This window comes from Chanodichthys erythropterus, chromosome 14 (assembly GCF_024489055.1).
Source record: "Chanodichthys erythropterus isolate Z2021 chromosome 14, ASM2448905v1, whole genome shotgun sequence".
Taxonomy (NCBI): domain Eukaryota; kingdom Metazoa; phylum Chordata; class Actinopteri; order Cypriniformes; family Xenocyprididae; genus Chanodichthys; species Chanodichthys erythropterus.
This window is the reverse complement of record NC_090234.1, coordinates 33,073,459-33,097,466: the sequence shown is the minus strand read 5'-3', so window position 1 is coordinate 33,097,466 and position 24,008 is coordinate 33,073,459. Positions and strand designations below refer to the sequence as shown.

At 37.7% G+C, this 24,008-nt stretch overlaps 1 protein-coding gene across 5 annotated transcripts; it reads right to left on the bottom strand.

The window, feature by feature from the left end:
• Nucleotides 1-569: 569 nt before the first annotated feature.
• On the bottom strand, nt 570-24,008 carry si:ch211-269e2.1 (cohesin subunit SA-2). 5 transcript variants are annotated; one of them, XM_067409536.1, is made up of 32 exons: nt 23,890-24,006; nt 22,818-22,900; nt 22,622-22,706; nt 22,289-22,453; nt 22,090-22,186; nt 21,858-21,934; nt 21,694-21,765; nt 21,017-21,221; nt 20,772-20,923; nt 19,975-20,048; nt 19,764-19,887; nt 19,561-19,656; nt 18,968-19,047; nt 18,724-18,831; nt 18,480-18,597; nt 18,159-18,276; nt 16,160-16,263; nt 15,925-16,017; nt 15,754-15,840; nt 15,082-15,282; nt 14,811-14,887; nt 14,369-14,456; nt 14,206-14,286; nt 12,996-13,088; nt 11,759-11,936; nt 9,118-9,257; nt 4,667-4,768; nt 2,440-2,594; nt 2,001-2,129; nt 1,658-1,863; nt 1,497-1,554; nt 571-1,414 (listed from the first exon to the last, which is right to left on the bottom strand). In XM_067409536.1, exons 2-32 carry the CDS (start codon nt 22,856-22,858, stop codon nt 1,288-1,290), a joined length of 3,531 nt encoding a protein of 1,176 aa, XP_067265637.1. In that variant the 5' UTR covers nt 22,859-22,900; nt 23,890-24,006; the 3' UTR covers nt 571-1,287. The 5 variants fall into 5 exon arrangements, 4 of the variants coding, with proteins under 4 accessions (XP_067265639.1, XP_067265637.1, XP_067265638.1 ...); XM_067409537.1 differs by lacking the exon at nt 23,890-24,006 and adding an exon at nt 23,334-23,366; XM_067409535.1 differs by having other exon boundaries at nt 572-1,414; nt 23,905-24,008.

Genomic DNA, 24,008 nt, shown 5'->3' with positions numbered 1-24,008 from the left:
AAAACAACAATAACAAGCTTCTACTCTAGAATTCACTGCAGTATTCTTTATATATTAAAAAAAAAATAAATCCAACATACTAAGGTATGTTTTACATGTGGGACCAGCATGCTGGTGATAGTGCCTGTGGACCAGCTACACCATATCATTTTGCTTGAGCAACAGCGTGACTAATCTAGTCCACCAGCTAAGCCAGCCTGGACCAAAGGAATTGGATGGATTATCCGATTTCCAATTATGACGGATTTTTCAGCGGGGATGTTACATGGTCCATAAAAAAAATGATACCTAAGTTGCCTCCTTTTGTATATAGTAATGAAATTGAAAGACTAACACCTGCTTTTTTATCTTCAGAATATATTTCAATGTGTCATTATTACTGTAAAAATTGCTGTCTTAGTTTTGGACTTTTAGTTTTGGAAAAGAGTAGGTAAACGTGCAACGTGGCCTGTAAGTACAAAGAGTTTTGGTGAGCGAGACAATGATTTGTTTAATTTGAATTGAAAGATGCAGTCATTCAATGTATTTTGTGCCAAGTCAATGGAAAATGATCCACAGTTTGCCCACATAGACTACTGTTCTGCTTACTGTATGAAGAGTTTTGAAAAAGTGACCCAAGTATACAAAGAAATGGGTTCTTCTAAGGATTGTAAAACTAATGTTTGTTAACTAAAGACAATGCAGTAACACCTCTGAAAACAGTTTATAATTAACATGTTTAATTTTCTGCAAGTCAAATTTGTTTGAAACGTTTATGAAGTACTCCCTTCCGATGTTTAAATATTAAAAATATTAAAAAGGATAAATGTGTATATTACATAATGGAAAAAAAAAAAGTCCTCATTTTACAACACAAGTATAGCTTATTTCAGTACTTGAATGAATGCAAACACATTATGATTCAGAAATATGCACAAAAAAAAAGTAATTTGTGGGCATAAAGTACACAGGGCATTACGTGTAAAAAAGAAAAGACTGAAGGTCCAAATTGCAATATTCATTTTAGCAATACAGTTACCCATAATTATGAGTGTTTTAAACAGAGAACATTTGAAAGTGCATTGATCAGAAAGTGCAAAAAAATTCAGCAACAGCAATGCACCATGTATTTTCATTTTTTACAAAATATTTCAGCACCACCATACTAGATCTGAATCTGATAATGATTATTATTCCCATTTTAAATGGTACAGTTTTCATATACAGGATATTATGCAATAGTGTTGTCCACCAATCATAAGACAGTAAATACAAAAACAGATCCATGATGACATGTGAACTACAACATTAGACATCAATATCTACAGTATCAACATCCACCTCATCACTGCTCCTTGGACCGTTATCAGTCACGAGACTGCTGGTCCGCTGCTCTCTGCTCAGTGGGGCTGGTTGGACCTTTGACTCTTCAGAACTACACATGGAAGAAAAAAACAATAGTATCTTACTCAAATGACTGACTCTTCACTCTGTCAATAAGTGTTTATTGACCTCACCTTTTCAAAAGCTTGTTTGCTTTTGATTCTGTAGAGGGTGAAAGAAACCTTTGGTCCCCTGTTAAAAACAGAAACAAGTAGGTGAACTATAATAAACCTTACATTATATATATATCAACATTTACCGAAAGATCTTGAAATGTCCGAGTGAGCGCTCTTACCTTCAGAGTTGACTTGTTTCATGGAGGGTGATCTGGAGCGGTTGGTGAGGGAGGGCTGTTTGTTGGTGTCAGAGCTGATGAAGGAGGTGGCATCTTCTCCCTCAGCCGTGCCCATCAGAGATGCTCTGTAGTAGATCAGCGGCATCCAGCTCTCCTCTCTGTTGTTGATGACCTGCTCACCAGCAAACTTCTGCAGATAACTGTAGCTAGAGAGGAGATAACACGTTTATAAAAGCAATATGTTAACTGGCATGACTGAGACCGATTTAGCGAATAAAGACCTGGACCCAGAAGTGCAAGATGTCATGTGTGTGGAATTCATTTAGTTTTAGCTTCAACTTACATAGTCTTCTTGTCCGGTTTGAGCAGTTTGCCAGAGAATTCGCTGAGGATTGTGAGGTATGAGATGTACGGTGGAGAGTGTTTCTCAGACTGCTGAACGAATCCTTTGAAAACGAACTCAATGCCATCCCTGCACAAAGAAACGCACTATATTCATTCACACTAGTATTTCCTTTTAAGACCTGAATATTCCTTCTCTTATCCATCTATATTTGAATTCTAATATGAGACCAGAACTGCAGCTGACAAAATTAATCCTCAGCACTGAAATAGCCAAAGATGAGACTTTTATGTACTGGCTAAATGAAGCCATGCAGTGCAGCATCTTAATGTAACTATTTTTATTTGAGGACAAACATAGCAATCATTTGGTTTTAGCTGCATCACTACGCCAGACATCTGAAGTAGAGCAGTAGAGTCAGTCGAATGGACTGCGGTACCTGTGGATCATGGCCAGGGATTCACGGGATTTGATCTGGTCCCATCCGAAAGTGAGCGAGAAGCGTCTGGCCAGTTCCTTGATGCTGCTGTAGGTCTGAACCCGGGAGCTGCATGTGTTTCCTCTGTCCTGCTCCTGTTTCAGCCTCAGATACAGCTGAACACACACAGAAAAATGGAAAAAAGTCCAATCACAAGATAGTTTATAAAGAAAAAAAAGACACTGGTCAGATCAAGTACTAATGAAATAATAGTTAATAATACAAGATTAATGTCCTAAATAGTTTTTTTTTTTACTTTTTAGTTTTAATTAAGCAAGTTTTGAGCAATACTAATGAACAACATTAATTAATAAATAATAATACAGAATCATTTTTAATCATGGAGCAGCATATACATTGCTATTGCTAGTATTATATTATAATTAGATTAACATGCAATATTTTTAATATAGAAACTATGGTAATTTCCAAATCAAAATTTCCAGAGTACTAGATATCAGAGTTAACTGCATTAAATTGATCAAAAGTGACATTAAAGACTGTTTCAAATAAATTGTTCCTTTGAACTTTCTATTCTTCAAAGAATTCTGAAAAATACTAATATTCCGAAATATTAAGCAGTTTTCAACAATGATAATAATAAGGAATGTTTCTTTAGCAGCAAATTTCCCATTTGCAAAGACCCGCCTCTTTTAGTTACTGTCGCTATGTCCGACAAGCTATGCCGCTCTCACGCCACACGTGTTCTCGCAGTGAAAAATACAAAAATACAGTGAACCATATTTCAACCACAGAAAGACATCAGTACACATCATTTTTCAAGTTCAAGTCCACCAAAGATTTTTTTTAATTAATTTTTTTAACTGCCTATTTTGGGGCATCATTAACTATGCACTGATTCAGGGGCTGCTGGCCCTTTAAATCTTGTGCTCCCTGCCCATCGAGCTCATGACTCTATAATACAGTGCATTTACAAAGTTCACACAGCTAATATAACCCTCAAATGGATCTTTACAAGATGTTCGTCATGTGTGCTGCATGCATGCTTCGGGTCATGTGAGTATAGTATTTATTTGGGTGTTTATATTTGATTCTGAACGAGTTTGATAGTACTCCATGGCTAAAGCTAACATTTCACACTGTTGGAGAGATTTATAAAGAATGAAGTTGTGTTATACAGACTGAATTATACAGACTGCAAGTGTTTAAAAAATGAAAATAGCGATGGCTCTTGTCTTTGTGAATACAGTAAGAAACGATGGTAACTTTAACCAACAGTAGCCTACATTAGCAACATGCTAAGGAAACATTTAGAAAGACAATTTACAAATATCACTAAAAATATCATGTTATCATGGATCATGTCAGTTATTATCGCTCCATCTGACATTTTTCGCTATTGTTCTTGCTTGCTTACCTAGTCTGATGATTCAGCTGTGCACATCCAGACGTTAATACTGGCTGCCCTTGTCTAATGCCTTTCATAATGTTGGGAACATGGGCTGGCATATGCAAATATTGGGGGCGTACACCCCGACTGTTACAATTTATACAAGAAACGAGGAGTTTGAGACTCACTGTATGTCATTTCCATGTACTGAACTCTTGTTATTTAACTATGCCAATATAAATTAAATTTTTAATTCTAGGGCACCTTTAACATAATATATTAAATTGGAATATTATTTATAAAATTTAACAATAATTTTTACTGTATTTTTGATCATATAAAAGCAGCCTTGATGATCATAAGAGACTTCTTTTAAAAAACAGAACAGTAGTCTACAATATATAAATGGAATAAATATTACTTTTATTTTTGAACAAAAGTAAAGTCTAATGATCTGTGTATGAGTGTGTGTGTGTGTGTGTGTGTGTGTGTGTGTGTGTGTGTGTGTGTGTGTGTGTGTGTGTGTGTGTGTGTGTGTGTGTGTGTGTGTGTGTGTGTGTGTGTGTGTGTGTGTGTGTGTGTGTGTGTGTGTGTGTGTGTGTGAGCACTACTTCCATTCCTTCCCTCAGCACACAATCTACTCTTACGCTATTCAAGGAGTGGAAGAGCTGCTAGAACATTCCACACAGAGCATGATGGGATGGTGGGAGAGTGGATTCATTGTGTCTCAGAGGTGTCGACAGCTGCAGGGGCCCATCAGCGAGCACGGGCCTGGGACAGTCGGCTGAGCAGATGTGGCATGCAGAGGCATGTCACATGACAGAGAGCCCTCCATACCTGCTGAAGGCATTGCACCAGTGTGCGCGCGCTTTCGATCTTGTCCATCTGCCGTGTCCTGTTCAGGGTCTCTTTGATGATGTCGCCGAAGTCATTGTAGTACTGCAGGGGAGAAATGACAGCAGTGAGCGATACAGGCTGTGAAGAACACTCGATGTGGCTCCATGTCTGCCATATGGCTTCACCCCTAGGAATGCAAGCCTGTGGCATACTGAGAGCACATTACCCATAAGTCTGTCTGGCTCTCAGGATAAGACTCTGGTCTATTAGTCACGAGAGGTTTAAGATTTTAAGACAATTATGGTCAAACATGCCCCGATAATTCCTGGAGGTTCAGTGGTGTGTGGGGGACTTCTGAAATGAGGAGTCAAAGTCTCCTCTCCGGCTTTGGGGTTTTAGTTCATTATACACTACCGTTCAAATGTTTGGGATCAGTAAGATTTTTAAATGTTTGTAAAAGATGTCTCTTCTGCTCACCAAGGCTGCATTTATTTATTAAAAAATACAGTAAAAACAGTTATATTGTGAAATATTGTTACAATTTAAAATAACTGCTTTCTATTTGAATATATATTTAAATGTAATTTATTCCTTTGATAGCAAAGCTGAATTTTTATTAGTCATTACTCCAGTCTTCAGTGTCACATGATCCTTCAGAAATCATTCTAATACACTGATCTGGTGCTCAAGAAACATATTTTTTTAAAGTTTATTTTTGGTTTTTTTGCCTTTATTAAGATAAAATAGTATTAAGAACTGACAGGAAACAAAATGGGAGAGAGAGTGGGATGGGGAAAGGACCACGAGCCGGGACTCAAACTCAGGTCAATCCGAAGTGTAACTGCGCTGCCCACGAGGATATTGACATTTCTTATTATTATCAATGTTGAAAACAGTTGTGCTACTTAATGTTTTTGTGGAAATTATTTGATTATTTATTTAAAATAGAAATCTTTTGTAACATTATAAATGTCTATACTATATAAATGGCAGATTTGAACAATTTAAAGGTGCCCTAGTACTTCTTTTTAAAAGATATAATATAAGTCTAAGGTGTCCCCTGAATGTGTCTGTGAAGTTTCAGCTCAAAATACCCCATAGATTTTTTTTAAATACATTTTTTAACTGCCTATTTTTGGGGCATAATTAACTATGCACCGATATATAGGTTGCGGCCCCTTTAATTCTCATGCTGCCCCGCCCAAGGAGCTCTCGCATGCTTTAACCAGCAAAAACACAGTTTACACAGCTAATATAACCCTCAAAATGGATCTTTACAAGATGTTCGTCATGCATGCTGCATGCATACAATGGATCATGTGAGTATTGCATTTATTTGGATGTTTACATTTGAATCTGAATGAGTTTGAGGCTGTGATCCGTGGCTAATGGGCTAAAGCTAACATTACACACTGTTGGAGAGATTTATAAAGAATGAAGTTGTGTTTATGCATTATACAGACTGCAAGAGTTTAAAAATGAAAATAGCTCTCTTGTCTCCGTGAATACAGTAAGAAACGATGGTAACTTTAACCACATTTAACATTACATTAGCAACATGCTAACGAAACATTTAGAAAGACAATTTACAAATATCACTAAAAATATCATCATATCATGGATCATGTAAGTTATTATCGCTCCATCTGCCGTTTTTTGCATTTCCTTGCTTACTTATCTAGTCTGATGATTCTGCTGTGCACATCCAGATGTTCTGCCCTTGTCTAATGGCTTGAACATGGGCTGGCATATGCAAATATTGGGGTCATACATATTAATGATCCCGACTGTTATGTAACAGTTGGTGTTATGCTGAGATTCGCCTGTTCTTCTGAGGTCTTTTAAACAAATGAGATTTATATAAGGAGGAAACAACCGTGTTTGAGACTCACTGTATGTCATTTCCATGTACTGAACTCTTGTTATTTAACTATGCCAAGATAAATTCAATATTTAATTCTAGGGCACCTTTAACGTGTCCTTGCAAAATAAAAGTATTATTTTCTTTTAAAAATTTTTTACTGACCCCAAACTTTTGAACAGTACTGTATGACATGCCAAATCTTTTCATTCAATGTTTAATCTCAGCCTCAGACGTCACCGGCTGAACTTCTGATGCGTATGGCACACAAAATTGGAAACACTTCAGGAGTTCTGAAGTCGTCATCTGATTGGTTTTATCTGATTTGAATTCTACAGGATTTCCGGGAGATGTGTGCGTCACGTTCTTTAACGGTCTGTCTGGAAACAAAAATGCAGTGACACCAAACCCACTCATGGAAGAAGAAAGCCGTCGTGTGTTTACAACTGTGACAATGAGCGCTTATCAGGATCAACTAAATGCTAAAAGGATTTTCAAAAGTATATGAAGTATCTAAAGTTAGACTCCTTAAAATACACCGGCCTGTTTTTGTAGGGACATCGACTTTACATTTTCACAGCCCTAAACATGACACAGAATAAAACGAACTGTGATTGGTTGCTTTACATGTCAGTCAGACGGCCTCTGTTTGGTCCTTGACCAGTGAAAGCTGCTATGGAGTCCAGACCTTCTGCCTTCAGTCTAAAGGTCTGGCTACATAAGACTAATTCAATGTTTACACGGTTTCCGAGTTTAAGGCTTATGGAACACCTACATCCATTTATTACCCTCTATTTGCTTTAAAACATATTAATTCAAGATGCTCTAATTAGTCATGAAAATTGGCAATGCCAGACAAAAGAAGTGACTAGTTATAACCAAGGTGAAGCCGTTCAAATGAGGGGTTTGTGACGTACACCAACTTTACCATATTTGCCTCAACTTTGAAAGCTGTCAATCAGTAAGAATATTTGTGTGTGTGTGTGTGTGTGTGTGTGTGTGTGTGTGTAGTAGTAGTGGTAGTAGTTTTCTCTTTGAACGCCTCATCAGGAAGAATGTTGCTCAGAGAATGTTGGCTGCTCTGTGCTGGCCGCGCCATGCGGGCATTCCAATCATGTCAGCGTGTCAAACACACACAAATATACAAACACACAGCACTGTAAACTCTACATATTAGCTCGTAAATTCAAAGCCTAAGAGCTCCAGTTAAGAACAGAGGAGTCAAATGAATAATCACCAACATCTAATACTTGAATAACTTCACCTCATAAATTTAAAGGAAAATACTCTGCCTAATCCAATAATCATTATGCTAAACAGATGTTTTTATAATTTTTTTAAATTTTTGTTTTACACAATAAAAAATATAGCAATTACTATGCATAAAATAAGTATATACAATGGCATGAAAAAATGAAAAAGTATGTGAACCACTTGCAGAATCTGTGAAATGAGAATTATTTTTTAATAAAATAAGAGGGATAATAAAAAATGCATTTTATTTTTTGTTTAGTACTGTCCTGAGTAAGATATTTTACATAAAAGATGTTTGCATTTAGTTCACAAGACAAAACAATAGCTGAATTTATTAAAATAACCCCATTCTAGTATGTGAACCATTGATTCTCAGTACTGTGTGTGGTTACCTGATGATCCATGACTGTTTTTATGTTTTGTGATGGTTGTTCATGAGTCCCTTGTTTGTCCTGAGCAGTTAAACTGAGCTCTGTTCTTCGGAAAAATCCTCCAGCTCCTGCAGATTCATCAGTTTTCAAGCATTTTTGCATATTTGAACCCTTTCCAGTAGTGGCTGTATGATTTTGAGATTCATCTTTTCACACTGAGGACAACTGAGGGACTCAAACACAACTATTAAAAAAGGTTCAAACATTCACTGATGCTCCAGAAGGAAACACAATGCATTAAGAGCCGAGGAGTGAAAACTTTTGAATTCAAATATCAAGGTAAATTGTACTAAATTTTTCTGCCGGGAAACATGCAAGTGTCTTCTGTTGCTTCCGAAGGGCAGTACTAAATGAAAAACAATCATATTTAAACAAAATAAGAAAAATTGTGACATCTTCATCCTGTTCAAAAGTTTTCACACCCCGACTCTTAATGCATCGTGTTTCCTTCTGGAGCATCAGTGAATGTTTGAACTTTTTTTAATAGTTGTGTTTGAGTTTCTCAGTTGTCCTCAGTGTGAAAACACAGATCTCAAAATCATTTAGTCACTGCTGGAAAGGGTTCAAATATGCAAAATGCTTGAAAACTGATGAATCTGCAGGAGCTGGAGGATTTTTCTGAAGAACAGAGCTCAGTTTAACTGCTCAGGACAAACAAGAGACTCATGAAGAACCAACACAAAACATATAAATATATTTAAGTAAATAAAATGCATTAGGAATATTTAAAATATATATATATATATCAATTATCATTTATTTTAACTACAATGTTATGAGTTGTTCTGAGATAGGTATCAAATTGATTAACAGATCTTTGCTCATCTCTTTGGTTTAATGAGCTGGTGTTCACTGTGGGCAGAGAGGCAGGAAACTTGAATGATGAGTGAAGTGTCATACTGTACCTTCACATACTGCTTGAAAACCTCAGCAGCCATGCTCATTTCTAGTACACTGTGCACTATCAGCTTGCAGTATGCTGCCAGAAGATTTCTCCGCCGGTGCAAGTCTTCCAGCCGTCCCTCTCCACACTCACTCTCACTGACTGCGCAGACAGACACACAGAGAGAGAGAGAGAGAGACAGGTTGAAACAGAGAGGTACAGATTCAATAAGAGAGCGGTATAATTATGATACTCAAATCTTATAAATGAAATGCTTTCCTGAGGTGAGCTAAAGTTAACAACATTTTCTGCTCTGGAAACAGAATGTGTCTATCGTCGTCCTGCCTGGTCCTGAAGCCATCACTTAATAGAGAGGTTTCATAACAGCATTAGTGACGTGATGAAAATCCAATAACTAAATTGCTTTTTATTACATGTTACCAGCAAAAGCTTATATTGCATTTTTCAAGCGGTAAGGAATTTGTGCCAGCACGAATCGTCAACTCTCTGAAATATTTATAGAATTGATCTGATTTGCTTCAGTCATGCTTGATTTCTAATCAAATACCACAAAATCTGATGTTATCTCATATGGTGCTTGTGTTTGTCTTAAAGCAACATAAAGGCCAAAAACAACATAAAAACTAGTTTAGGAGAGATGATATTGATTTTTCAGTAGATGTATATGCCTACCAAAGCTTCTTGTATTTCGTGTGGACTTCTAAATATTATTCCACAAGGTTCTGTTCTGATCTAATTACCCGTTCATTTACAAGCGCAACTTCTGTAAGATCTCACGTAATAATAGTACAATGGATTATTATCATAATGCATTATCTGTTGGACTTACACTCCTTGATTCAGTGGCATGTTTGATAGGTCAGTGAGAAGGTGTGGGTGAAATCAGATTAACTATCCACAAACAAATACTGTGTTCTGCAACAGGGAGAATGAGGCAGATTGTGTTTTTTATGTGATTATTTTGTGCCTGGCATAGGCTGGTGTAGTGACTGACTGCCATCTGCTGGTGAAATTGAGACTATTACGACCTATGTGGACACTTTTGTAAGTATATTTTTTGCGCGTTTTTGTGACATATCAGAACACAAATGTGTATAATGACATGGGTATGACATGGGTATTACAAGGAAAGGGTGACTTATGAGGACATTACCCCATGTCCCCATTTATCAAAAGGCTTACAAATCATACAGTATGAGTTTTTATGAGAAAGTAAAAATGTGCAGTTTCCTGTGATGGGTAGGTTTAGATGTAGGGCGATAGAACATACGGTTACGCCTATGGAATGTCCCCACAATTCATAAAAACAAACCTGTGTGCATGTGTGTGTGTGTGTGTGTGTGTGTGTGTGTGTGTGTGTGTGTGTGTGTGTGTGTGTGTGTGTGTGTGTGTGTGTGTGTGTGTGTGTGTGAAAAGTTTGGGGTCAGTAAGATTTTTCTCTCATTCTCACCAAGGCTACATGTATTTGATCAAAATGTAGTTAAAACAGTACTACAGTGAAATTATAATTACAGAAATAATTCTATCCTAATATATTTGAACATGTAATTTAAAATGAAATGTAATTTATTGCTATGATGGCAAAGCTGAATTTTCAGCAGCCATTACTCCAGTCTTCAGTGTCACATGATCCTTCAGAAATCAGTCTAATATGCAGATTTGGTGCTCAACTAACTTATTTAAGTAACTTAATTATAAGGTATTATTATTACTGTTGAAAAAAACATTGTTAATTTTTGCTTAATTTTACATAACTATATTTTGCTATTTTATTTTTTTACATATACATATATATACATATATATATATATATATATATATATATATATATATATATCTATATATATATATATCTATATATATATATAGAGATATAACACAATAACATGAATGTATAAATGAATATATAACATTATGAAATATGAATTATGTAGCTGTTTTTCCTTGCATATTTCTGACAAACAGCACATGTCACTGTGTCACTCAGAGCATCATATATAGAATGAGACAGTCTCTGTCTCCCAGGGAAACTACGTTTGTCACAAAAGCATCAAGAGCCGTTGTGATTTTGTTCCTCATGTTTTCGTCTCCTTGGCTTAATTGGGCCCAGGGGAGAGGGGGGCCCACACCCACACATAAAAAGTTTGTCCCGGGCCGTGTGAATTTTAGTGGCAGAATTTTAAGATACCCTTAGGTATTGTAGATAATCTTATATAGGGTCAATTTTACACACACACAAACACACAAAAAAAATTGCATCAGTTGTTTTCTTTAAATGACGTTTGAACTCCAAACTGGTCAGATACTGTAGCTCAAAGTTACCGGCCAATTGGGAAGTCATTTCACCATTTCATTGACTTTCCACAGGCATTTTTTACTCGCATTTGTCACTTGATGAGTGTTCATTTTGTGCCCTTTCTGAAAACCCCATGTTGAATGTGTCATTGAGTTCCAACAACATGAAAGTTCTCTGTTTTATGCATATTTTCAAAAAAACCTCAGTTAAACCTCAAGAACATACAAAATATCTGATCTAAAAGGCAAAGCTGGATCTGTTGAGGCCGCCCACATGTCAGCCCACAGCAGAGCACAGGCCAAACAAGGACCCTTATGATTTACTGTGAATGAAAAGAGAAGAGGACCTTTACTGCTGTGGGTATCCAGCTCAGGGCTGGTGAAGACATGCTCCAGGACGAAGGAAAGAAGAGCTTTCTGGAGTTTGGGATCAGGGGTGTACAGCAATGGAGTGCCAGCAGACGAATCCCACATCTGAAGCTGGTAATTATGAGCTATGAGAACGTCACTCAGACACATGAAGGCCTTTGTGAAAAAAAAAAAAAAACATAAAATAGACAGTGTCTGATCAACAGATGTGATATAAAGTAGACAACATAATAAATTCTTATCTTAAATCGACTATAATCCTTAATCTAATTAAAGATGCAAGAATTTAAGACGCAAGAATTACTGTAATTACAGAGAGCTTTGACTTGTACCATGTGACAGCAGTACCACCTGACCACTGCAAATTCGTTTAGGTGTTGATTGTGTTGCCATAGAAACACATAAATCACAGTCCGATGTGAACAGCTCTAAGTACAACGTCACGTGTTGTTATCTCATAATTGCGATAATTATGACATGGCGTGAACGCAGCATGAATAACCATTTTCCAAAAAGAATGATTTAATGAAGTCAATTATTTTGGAATTAAAAAAACACCTAATACTGTTATATTTCCATTATATCACAAATATAAATAGTGCTAATTTAGTGTGATTAATTATATATAAAAAAAAAAAAATGAAATAAGCACAATTATTCAAGCACTCATGACTAAAGATGCTAAAAAACAGCAAGATGTGATGCAACAGCCCAAGCCGTCAGTCTTCTAATAATTAAACTTCAATGCTTTACTTATCTGCCACAATAATGTAATGACTAAGAATTATTAGGAAGCTTTTTCAGCATTAATTCAATTGATTACTTGACCTAAATAATTGATGTGATTGATTAATTTGAATTAAAATGACAGCTCGAAACTGAGAACATTGACTCATTTCGAAGCAGTCTTGAAAAAACAGATTGCCAGGAACTTCCATTTGTTTTAGTTTCAATTAGTGTGTTTTTCTGCAGTCAGCTTGCCCTGGCATGGAGTGAGGATTCATTAAAACACAACGCAGGTGCCAAGGGCACTCCGCAAGAAATTAAAGTCAAAACAAACAGGATTCAAACAATGCCAGCGCATCGGCCCACTGGCACACATGCAACTGTTTAACACACAGACAATACGCTCTGATGTGTTTGGAATAATCCACTTTGAAGAAAAGGCTGAATCGAGTGCTATGCCATGAACAGAGAGAGAAAAGCGATGCTCACTTGCTCTCGTACAAGCTGCTCAGCGTGAGAGAGACAGCGGTGACATTTCTCACAGAACGCACGTAGCTGGTTTCTCTGCTGGAGTGCGGACTCCTAAAACCACACACAAAAACAAACATCCATAATGATGACAGTTCTTTTCCTACAAGGATTCTGATTTATACTACATTTGTAGTTGTTAGTATTTTGCTAATTTTATTTAATTATTATACATGCAGTTTTTATGACCGTGTTGACTGAGAAAGTACACAAAGCTTTGACATTTGGGGGAAAAAGTCAAATGTATTTTGAGCGTCAGGAATGAGGAGAGTATAATTACGCAAAATAACAGAAACGAAAAGAAGCACAGCGGGCTCTAACTGATGTAGACTGATGAAAGCATCATTGCGAGCAGTGCCGCCAGACTTGTGTGTAAAATATTCTTTCATAATTACGTGCACGTGGAGCTCCGAGGTGGACGTGCCGGATCGGTTCCTCCATCCCACGTAGTCGAAATGTCAATTCAGCTAAATGACTCTTTTGAAACGGACATACATCCCAATTTTATGCTGAACACGTCTTTTTTTCCCCCTCACCTCGGGTCGCCATTGATATTATAATTGCAGATTGAGCCGAGCTGCCGCCTGGGCCAAAAATTGCCGCCTGCGCTGTCAGTTATTGATGACGAGGCCAGAGGAGAAAGCGGCCATTCCTGAGCCAGCATTGAGAACCTCTTACCTACAGCAGTCTTAATGGCCGCCGATATTTCACTGCATAAAGGTTAGAGTTGGGGTGATATGATTACCCCGTGCACTGCATGGAAACACAGGTCTAATAAAAGACCCTGCTATTAGCGTTGAAATGTCCACACAAAGGCGAACAATTACGCCCCCTACAATCAATCACCAGCACCTACTTTTCCTAAAGACTTATTATCAATCACTTTCTATCACTTATTAAAAATACACTAGACATAACCATAGAGCCTCTGTGTTGATATTTGAAAAGTAATGTGGCAGGTTTAAAGGACACGGCTCTTCGTGATAGATCATACGGCAACTCTGTTGACAGAGAGTCTCGCATGCTTGAAAATGCTTGATTAATTAATCACCCAAGGGAAAACTCTGCTTAAGTCTGTGCATGTAGATATTAGCATTCTAAGCATGATCTTGGCCATCTATGACAGTAGTCACCGGCCAATCAGAGTGGAAGAGAAAGGTATATGGCTCACCCTGGAGGTCACACCTTCTCCAAAGGTGTTGAGCTTCCACAGAATGCAGCTACACATACAGCGCAGAGCCTCAATTGTCACCTATGGGAATTACAAATTAGAAAGATGAATCTGCTGAAAGAAAAAAAAGAATGATGGTTAGGTACAGGGCTAATAATATCACCTCCATTGGAAGACCACCATGTTTTATCTCCGCCTCCAGGAGTTTGGTCCCCAGCTCATAAAGGCTCCATTTAGACAGATCCTGAGCACTAGGCAGATTTAATAAAGCAACACAAATAAAATAAGAATAAATATATTTAAATGACATCCGACAAAATGAGACATAAAGACACATTAAGAAACGGACCATATTTTGAATAATTCTGTGTACAGTTCTAAACTGATGCAATACATAGAAATAATTACTTTTTGAATGTTTGCAGAACTTTCAGAAATAATGTTTTCATAACCTAATGGGAATGTTAGGAAAACATTCATAGAACATAACATTGTTAGCAGGGAATGTAAAACTCACAGAATGAGTGGATGTGATTATGTGAATGTGATTATCACAAATGTTGCAGTGTGTATGTGGAAAGAATAAACTAACAGAAACTGCTTACAGGTTGAACGCAGTAAGTTTCTTCAGTGTGGACAGAATTTCCGAAGTGTTGTCTTCGTTCGCAGTGAAACAATCGCTCTGTACATGAAAGGAAGAACTTTTAATTATACTCTATTCTGTATGGTACAGTCACTATAAATCAATGTCATAAATCAAATAAATTTTTTATTAGTGTCAAGATCCAGACAAAATCCATTTATGCATCTGTTACAAGCTTGTAAAAGAACATATACCACTGGCTATCAGAGTTTATGGTTCTTTAGCATACTCACACTTAGCGATTCTCCTAACCATGTTTCCAGTGTGTTTGTCCAGTGCTGAATGAGCTGGTCAAAGCTGGGTCGGGCCAGGGGGTGCCATGGTGAATCCTGAGCACAGAGGGTCTGGTAAGAACGAGCAGCCATCTCCAGCAGCCCCGTGTCTGTGTGTCTGTCCACCACAGCCTCCAACTCAGCCAGCAACGCCTGCACATACTACACCAAAATGCATATTAAAATATTAAAAGAGATTGTATCTATTGTTCAAAAGTTTGGGGTCAGTACGATTTTTTTTTTTTTTAAGAAATTAATAATTTTATTCAGCAAGGACACATTAAATTGATCAAAAGTGACATTAAAGACATCTGTAAACTTACAAAAGATTTATTTTTCAAAACAATCAAATCTTGAATAAATGCATCACTGTCTTCAACATTAATAATAAGAAGAAATGCACCAAATCAGCATATTAGAATGAGTTCTGAAGGATCATGTGACAGTGAAGACTGGAATGATAGCTGCTGAATATATTAGCTTTGTCATAACAGGAATAAATTATATTTTTAAAATATATTAAAATAAAAAACAATAATATTTCACAATAAGACAGATACAGATTTATTATGTTAGATTTATTATTTTATACAGTGAAGTCATCAATGCATCAGATGACACACATGCACTCACCCGTGAGTTTTCAAGATCACAGGAGTCCGTTTGGAAAAACTGAGGTATTCTTAGGAAGGAGGTCAGTTTTTCAGCATCCTCTGAGTACTAGAATATAAGATTAGATATCAGGTGATCAGCCACTGTCAATTTATGAGGAATCAGTCATGGTAAAACTTATATTTGTTTTACCTTAGATAACAGCTCAGGTAGCACTTTAATGAAGTGTTCAGTGAGTTTAGTGCAGACATCGGTTTGTAACTTTTTCTCTTTAGTATTTATCACCTAAAAACAAACACAGATATGCAACTAGCAAGTACCCACAATATGTTCAATCTGTAAGTCAATCTGTAAGAAAGAGAATGGCTGTAAAATCAGCACCATCTAATGAAAGTATGTAAATGAGAGATTCAAAAGGAAGTCTCACCTTTTTACCTGCTCCTCTCCCTGACAAAAGTGGACCCTCTGCAGCCTGCCTCACTGACGCCAACATGAGCTCAATCACAAAGGCCTCCTCAGCACTGCTCAGAGCTGCGGTTCATATACATACACACTCAAATATATAGGCACAGCACAAAAAAGTGCAAGTTTGTTTTCTCACAGTTGGTTTCAACCAGTGGAGATAATGCTGGATAGCAAACAATTATTTTTATTTCTATTTCTAGTAATCATTAAAACATATTAGTCAAAACTGCAGTGTTGTTTGAATATGTAGCTGTATATACAGTGGGTACGGAAAGTAGAGTAAAGGAAAGTAAAGACCCCCTTAAATTTTTCATTTGTTATATTGCAACCATTTGCTAAAGTTAATTTTTTTCCTCATTAATGTACACGCAGCACCCCATATTGACAGAAAAACACAGAATTGTTGACATTTTTGCAGATTTATTAAAAAAGAAAAACTGAAATATCACATGGTCCTAAGTATTCAGACCCTTTGCTCAATATTTAGTAGAAGCACCCTTTTGATCCAATACAGCCATGAGTCTTTTTGGGAAAGATGCAACAAGTTTTTCACACCTCGATTTGGGGATCCTCTGCCATTCCTCCTTGCAGATCCTCTCCAGTTCTGTCAGGTTGGATGGTAAACGTTGGTGGACAGCCATTTTTAGGTCTCTCCAGAGATGCTCAATTGGGTTTAAGTGAGGGCTCTGGCTGGGCCATTTAAGAACAGTCACGGAGTTGTTGTGAAGCCACTCCTTCGTTATTTTAGCTGTGTGCTTAGGGTCATTGTCTTGTTGGAAAAGTAAACCTTTGGCCCAGTCTGAGGTCCTGAGCACTCTGGAGAAGGTTTTCATCCAGGATATCCCTGTACTTGGCCGCATTCGTCTTTCCCTCGATTGCAACCAGTCGTCCTGTCCCTGCAGCTGAAAAACACCCCCACAGCATGATGCTGCCACCACCATGCTTCACTGTTGGGACTGTATTGGACAGGTGATGAGCAGTGCCTGGTTTTCTCCACACATACCGCTTAGAATTAAGGCCAAAAAGTTCTATCTTGGTCTCATCAGACCAGAGAATCCTATTTCTCACCATCTTGGAGTCCTTCAGGGGTTTTTTCATGTGTCTTGCACTGAGGAGAGGCTTCCGTCAGGCCACTTAGCCATAAAGCCCTGACTGGTGGAGGGCTGCAGTGATGGTTGACTTTCTACAACTTTCTCCCATCTCCCGACTGCATCTCTGGAGCTCAGCCACAGTGATCTTTGGGTTCTTCTTTACCTCTCTCACCAAGGCTCTTCTCCCCCGATAGCTCAGTTTGGCCGGACGGCCAGCTCTAGGAAGGGTTCTGGTCGTCCCAAACGTCTTCCATTTAAGGATAATGGAGGCCACTGTGCTCTTAGAAACCTTAAGTGCAGCAGAATTTTTTTTGTAACCTTGGCCAGATCTGTGCCTTGCCACAATTCTGTCTCTGAGATCTTCAGGCAGTTCCTTTGACCTCATGATTCTCATTTGCTCTGACATGCACTGTGAGCTGTAAGGTCTTATATAGACAGGTGTGTGGCTTTCCTAATCAAGTCCAATCAGTATAATCAAACACAGCTGGACTCAAATGAAGGTGTAGAACCATCTCAAGGATGATCAGAAGAAATGGGCAGCACCTGAGTTAAATATATGAGTGTCACAGCAAAGGGTCTGAATACTTAGGACCATGTGATATTTCAGTTTTTCTTTTTTAATAAATCTGCAAAAATGTCAACAATTCAGTGTTTTTCTGTCAATATGGGGTGCTGTGTGTACATTAATGAGGAAAAAAAAAGAAGAACTTAAATGATTTTAACAAATGGCTGCAATATAACAAAGAGTGAAAAATTGAAGGGGGTCTGAATACTTTCCGTACCCACTGTATCATTATAAATATTAGTTTTCTGGTGTAATAAGCTGGTAAGCTTGAGTGTATACTGTAGTGCACACTAAAGTGTACTAGCCTTGTTCCTGACAGGAAGTGTGAGGTAAGAGCAATGAGGTAAGACCGGTCCAGTCCTTCAGCAGAGCTCCTGCACTGTCCCAAAGACTATCCACGAGGTACAGCACATGCTGGTGCAGCTAAAAACACAAGGGAGAGAACCAAAATCATCATACTCCAACAAAACAGGCATGTTTGTATAGGGCTGACTAACTTGGAGAGGACAAATTCTGAATATGGGTTACCATACTTGACCTTTACATTTCACTTTCTTTCTGATTATATGTGAGTATGAACATGTGAAATCCTATATTTAAGCACACAAAAGAAACAGTTAACAAACCTCGCTCTCAGTGTGGAAGTGGATAAGGGCTCGCACTCTGGCTAGGACTAACTCTCTGTGTCTATCCTGATCGGAGGCTCCTTCTCTGGGCCTTGATAATTCAGGGTTACTTAGCAGCCTAAGAACAGAGCGATTACACCATGTTAGCAAATTATTTACAGCTATCATTTACATATATGTGGGAGACAAATGGGAAGGCTTTTGTAGAATGACTCATAAGCAGTCCAAGACAATGAACACAGACCTATCGTAGAGGAATTCACCCGCAGTGATAGCTAGAGGTCTGTGAGAGCAGTACACAAACTGGAAGATGTTCTTGTGGTCATCAAGACTCAGAACATCCTCACAGGATCTGGCACAAAAGGGAATAATTTCAGCAATTACGTGAAGAACAGTCACGAATATGCTTTACAGAGGAGAAGTCAAAGTTTAGATGATAACACTTTATGAGGAATAGTCAGCATGAGGAGCAAGGGGAAGATACTTACTGGGAGATGACCATGAGCAATCTCACGGCCTGTATGGCCACTTCATGGTCTTTATCCAGCGTCATAGAGATCATCCTCTCCTTCAACAGAAACAGTATTCAATCGCTCATGTAAACACTTTAACTACCCGCTATGAGAGCAATCTTATCTCGAAAACCTACAAGAGGACTTGCGTTAAAGACCCACGATGCACTTAAACAGCTCTTCAAATCACGCTTGTGCTAATGTGCTTGCTGCCGTTAGTGAGGGTACGGTGAGGGTGGGGTCCTGTGGGAAGCTATCAGGCCAGTGAGCCCAAGGCAAAACCTGAGGGGCTTTCTAGCCTGTCAATCAGCAATCCTGCCCACTGGACCTGAACTTAAATACTGCCAAAGAAGCTTACAGACTGCGTCCATTTGAGGAGTTTGGGCAAAACAGCATGACTGCAAGAGTTTGAGGACAAACTTACAGCCAGTAAACAACTCTCCATAAAGAAATTTGCACTTTTTTTTATGGGTGAGCTATATACCTTTCTCAGCACTACACGGTACATAGTAAACTATAGAGCGTCATTTGGGACACAACTAGTGTGATAATGTGGAAGCAGTTGTTACCTTAAACCGTATCGTGAAAAGGTCCATTTTGGAACTACTTTGGTCCTGATAAAGTCCCTGAAGGCCCAGCACACATTTCAGACGCACATCAGGTTGCTGAAAAATATACAAAAAATAAAATGTGGTCAAACATCAATTCAACTCATCAACAACAATCAGAAAAATAAACTGTTCTTTAAGCAGTAGACTACTGGGTCACCCACCTTGTCATGCATCATCCATCCCACATACTTCAGGTAGCTGTCGTTTAAAAACACTGAACTATATAGTTTCATCCACACCATCAGTTCCTCCATACAGATGGCTCTGATTTCAGGAATCACGTCTCTGAAATTCAACACAGTGATGATGGTACATAGTTTTGATTTTTTTCAAGGAAGTGAGGGCTATAAGTGTGGTTGAAATAAAGATTACCTGTATCTCTTCAGAAAGACTCCTTTGAAAATGGCATCCATCATGTTCTCAATTTCAAATTTCCTGTCCTGTAACTGAGGAATGAAAGTAATTAATTCAGTTTGGTTCATCACAAGATCCTTGGCTTTTTTCCTGACTTTATTGTTTCCTGTACATCAAAACTATCATTCAAACATTTGGAGTCAGTAAGACTTTTTTTAATTACAGGGTTAGTTCACCCAAAAATTAAACATTGTCATTAATTGCTCACCCTCATGTCGTTCCAAAGACTTTCGTTCATCTTCGGAACACAAATGAAGATCTTTTTAATGAAATCTGAGAGCTTTTTGTCCATCCAATGACAGCCTTGTAAAAGTATTAAAGGGTTTAATACTTTAAGCCTTGGTGAGCATAAGACATTTCTTTCAAACTTATAAAAATCCTACCAACCCCAAACTTCTGAATGCTAGTCTATATCATTTATATATTATAATATTCCACCAACAGTATGCGTCACCACATGAATGTCTGGTGATAAAAAAAACTTGGGAAGTGTGAGTCATGTACTATAGTTAGTAGACATTTATATGTCTGTTTGAATTGTGCATGTCACTTATATCAGTGAGCGTCAAGAGTATCATATATACAATGTGATTCAAACCATCTATTACATTTCTATAGTTATATTTACTCACCAAACCCAAATTTGACTCACACTTGGGACTTGGCGAGTGTCAGTTTTGGACCCTGACTATACTTCAGAAAGACCTATGTAGAAATGTTGAACTCTGTAGCCAGACTTGCTGTCACAGTCTAACCTCACTGATCTTTCTCTGGATCCTGTCCAGCCTCTGAGAAGCCCGTTTGCTGGCCGTCTTTGCCAGCTCGACCTCGTACAGCCGCTGACTGTTATCGACACTGACACTGAGGTTGAGAGCCACATTCACCAAAGCGCTGAGCAGCTTCACTGCTGCAGAGACACACAGAACAGTGGCAAAACATCAGCATTCGGGATGTGTGTGTGGTTCAGGTCAAGGGGAATTAATGTTCAGGGGGAACTTACCTGCTAGCGTGCAGGTGTGCCTGAAAGCGCGAACTCTGGAATCGGAGAGCTCTGTCAGCAGTGAAATGAGTGTGTTCAAGAGGTAGCCATCAAAGATTACAGAGTTCTGACATTGGGCCACTAGCACCGATACGAACTCACAGAAGTGTGAACGAAACCTCTTCCAGTACAGGCCAGACATGATGAGGGGATACTCGCCACTGTCCTGAGGAGGATGGAGAGAGGATAAACATGGAAAAATAACTTTAGTTTTAAATTGTTTGGCATCAGTAAAAAAAAAATTTAAGAAAAGAATACTCTTATTCAGCAAGGGTGAAGACATTTAAAGACATTTAAAGTATTACAAAATATTTCCATTTCAAATAAATGCTATTCTTTTGAACACCTGCAAAATTGTATCATGGTTTTAACAAAAATATTAAGCAAGTACTGTTTTCAACACTGATAATCTGAATTGTTTCTTGAGCAAGAAATCAGTATATTAGAATGATTTCTGAATGATCATGCGACACTGAAGACTGGAGTTTTGCCATCACAGGAATAAATTATTAATAAATTAGAAAATTAAAATTCACAATATTACCATTTTACTGTATTCTTCGTCAAATCAATGCATCATTCATGAACATAAGAGACAACATTACAGTGAAAATTACATGAAGTGACCTGAACCGTACCATGTCAAGAGGCCATGTGACAGTTAAAATCCACGGAAATGCAAGGAACTTCTTATATTGTAAACCTGTGCCCTGTGATTAAAAAAAACAAAAAACAAATAAGTCATCAGTAAGAGCAAAGAACATGGGAAAGCATTCAGTGATGAGTATGCTGGATGTCTAACCTCATCCAGATCTTCCACCATTTTACTCATGACGTCAGTACCCTGTTTGCTCTGAAACATCTCTGCTGTGACCATCCCTACAAGAACACACGTAGCATTCACATCCAGAACTATAATATTTATTAGATACAAGCCTCAAAACAAAACTAAACGACTAAAAATGAACCAAGACCATCAAAACTATCAATACTATTTTGAAATGATATTGTATTATGAAAGATAGTACAGTTGCCTTTGCATCCTGAACATTGGATAAAGAAGCTGATGAGATCGAGCAGTGCTGTGTCTCTGTCAACGGTATACGCATCAATCCAATCATCCACCACAGCCTTGCAAAAAACAGACCAAACATCCATATAATATAGATTTCTTTACATTTAGATGACCTAAAGAGAAGTTATCTGTTGCAGGGCTGATCTAGATGGATGTACCTGCATGGCACTCCTGCCCATGCTGACCACCTCAAACAGGGTGACGGCTTCCACATCTCCATTTTTGAGCTGTTCATTCTCTGCTCTGCCCAGGCTACCATTACTGCTCTTTGAATGCTTTCGCTTGGCATTTTCAGAGCATTCCCGGGCTTTTCTCTTTCCCCTCTGCACACATCAAAAATACTTACACATTAGAAATGATCTTACAGTATATCTCAAAGGAAATTTTGTCTGTACTATGATATGTAATCTGTAGTTGGAGGGGGTGTTTTTTAGTGTTTGTTTTTAGTTTTTACAGCACTGTGGTTTTTACTGTGGGAGTGGTTCTCTTACCACAGTCTTCTGTCTGTTTTCATTTCTCTCACTTGAGACGTGATGCACCGATGCACAGGAAGAGACATCGACTACTGAGTTCTCTCTGAAAACAGGATGCACATGCAGTTGTTTCTATGTAAACATAGCACACCTTGAATATAAAATATAATTATTAAAATAATGAAAATGCAGAGGTAGTTTTCACGTGTCTTACTTTTGCACCGATCTGGACAGTAAAGTTGGCTCTGCTATCATCTCCTCTCAGATCATAGCTGGACTAGGAACTGATGCGCTCTTCTGAATTACAACAAAAGAAAAACAATTAAATCAGTTGTTTATAGGTAAAAAAATAAATAGATTATATACAATTACAGTACATAAACTGAATTAAAAACCAATAATACTGAATTAAAAACCAATAATATCACCGTAAACCTGATTTTGTGATAGATTTTATTACATATTAGAATTTATTTTACTTTATTTAATGATTATATAAATTATAGTTTCATAACGTTAGTATCACCTAAATACTCTTTTAATACACTTAAAATAGCTATTCATCAGGATAAAATTATCAATGTTGTTGATACTATGCAGTCTAAACCAGTAAATCTCAACCTTTTGACTATCATTGTTAATATAAGGCAATATTTGATGTAAGATGCGATAGTATTACTGCTAATGTTGACAAAGCTAATTGCTTTCATACTGTATGTTTTATACTCACAGAAACTAGATAAAAAGATTAAACACTTAAGAGTTTCCGTGATTTTTTCTAACTTCCAACAGAAAACCCTTAATTTACCTTAGTAAATGCAATAGTGAAACATGTTTGCAAAATATTAAAAAAAAAAAACGTTTCACTTCAATTTTCACTGATACAGATATGAATATAAACGCGGAAAACACACAAAACAGCATTAAGCGAGAAGTAACCTCTTCTTGGATGCCATTGGCTGAGATACACGTCAACAAAACAAAACCAAAGACCTGATTGGCTAGTTTGAGTGTCAATCAGAATTCTCTCATTCCGTGTCATTTTGAAACAAAAGCCTCAAATGAGACGAACCTGCAGTTTCACTCTTCTGAATGTGTGAACGGTACAAACCGTTTTCGATACTGTCAGTACTGTAACACACCTCACATACCATTAGATTTATTATTTAAACCAATAAGCACAGAAAAGATAATCGAGGTATTAAGTGTCTACTGACCTCTCTGCTTTAGTATAGACTTTCTGTTTATATATCACGACAGTTATATATATATATACAGTTATATACCTTGATGAATCTTACCAGTGACCGCCGTCATCTGGATTTGGGAGATTAATGTAAACTGCACGTATAGATTTGGCTACTTCCAGTTCAACATAGTCGCGTGCACGTCAACGAGAGCGCGC

Excerpts from the sequence above, each read along its gene's own strand:
- si:ch211-269e2.1 (XM_067409535.1), bottom strand. The coding sequence starts at position 22,858 with ATGATAGCAGAGCCAACTTTACTGTCCAGATCGGTGCAAAA. Across the intron at positions 19,048-19,560 it reads TTTTCACGATACGGTTTAAG|GAGAGGATGATCTCTATGAC; the intron begins GTAACAACTGCT and ends TTTCTGTTGAAG. Across the intron at positions 2,130-2,439 it reads TCCCTGGCCATGATCCACAG|GGATGGCATTGAGTTCGTTT; the intron begins GTACCGCAGTCC and ends TTCTTTGTGCAG.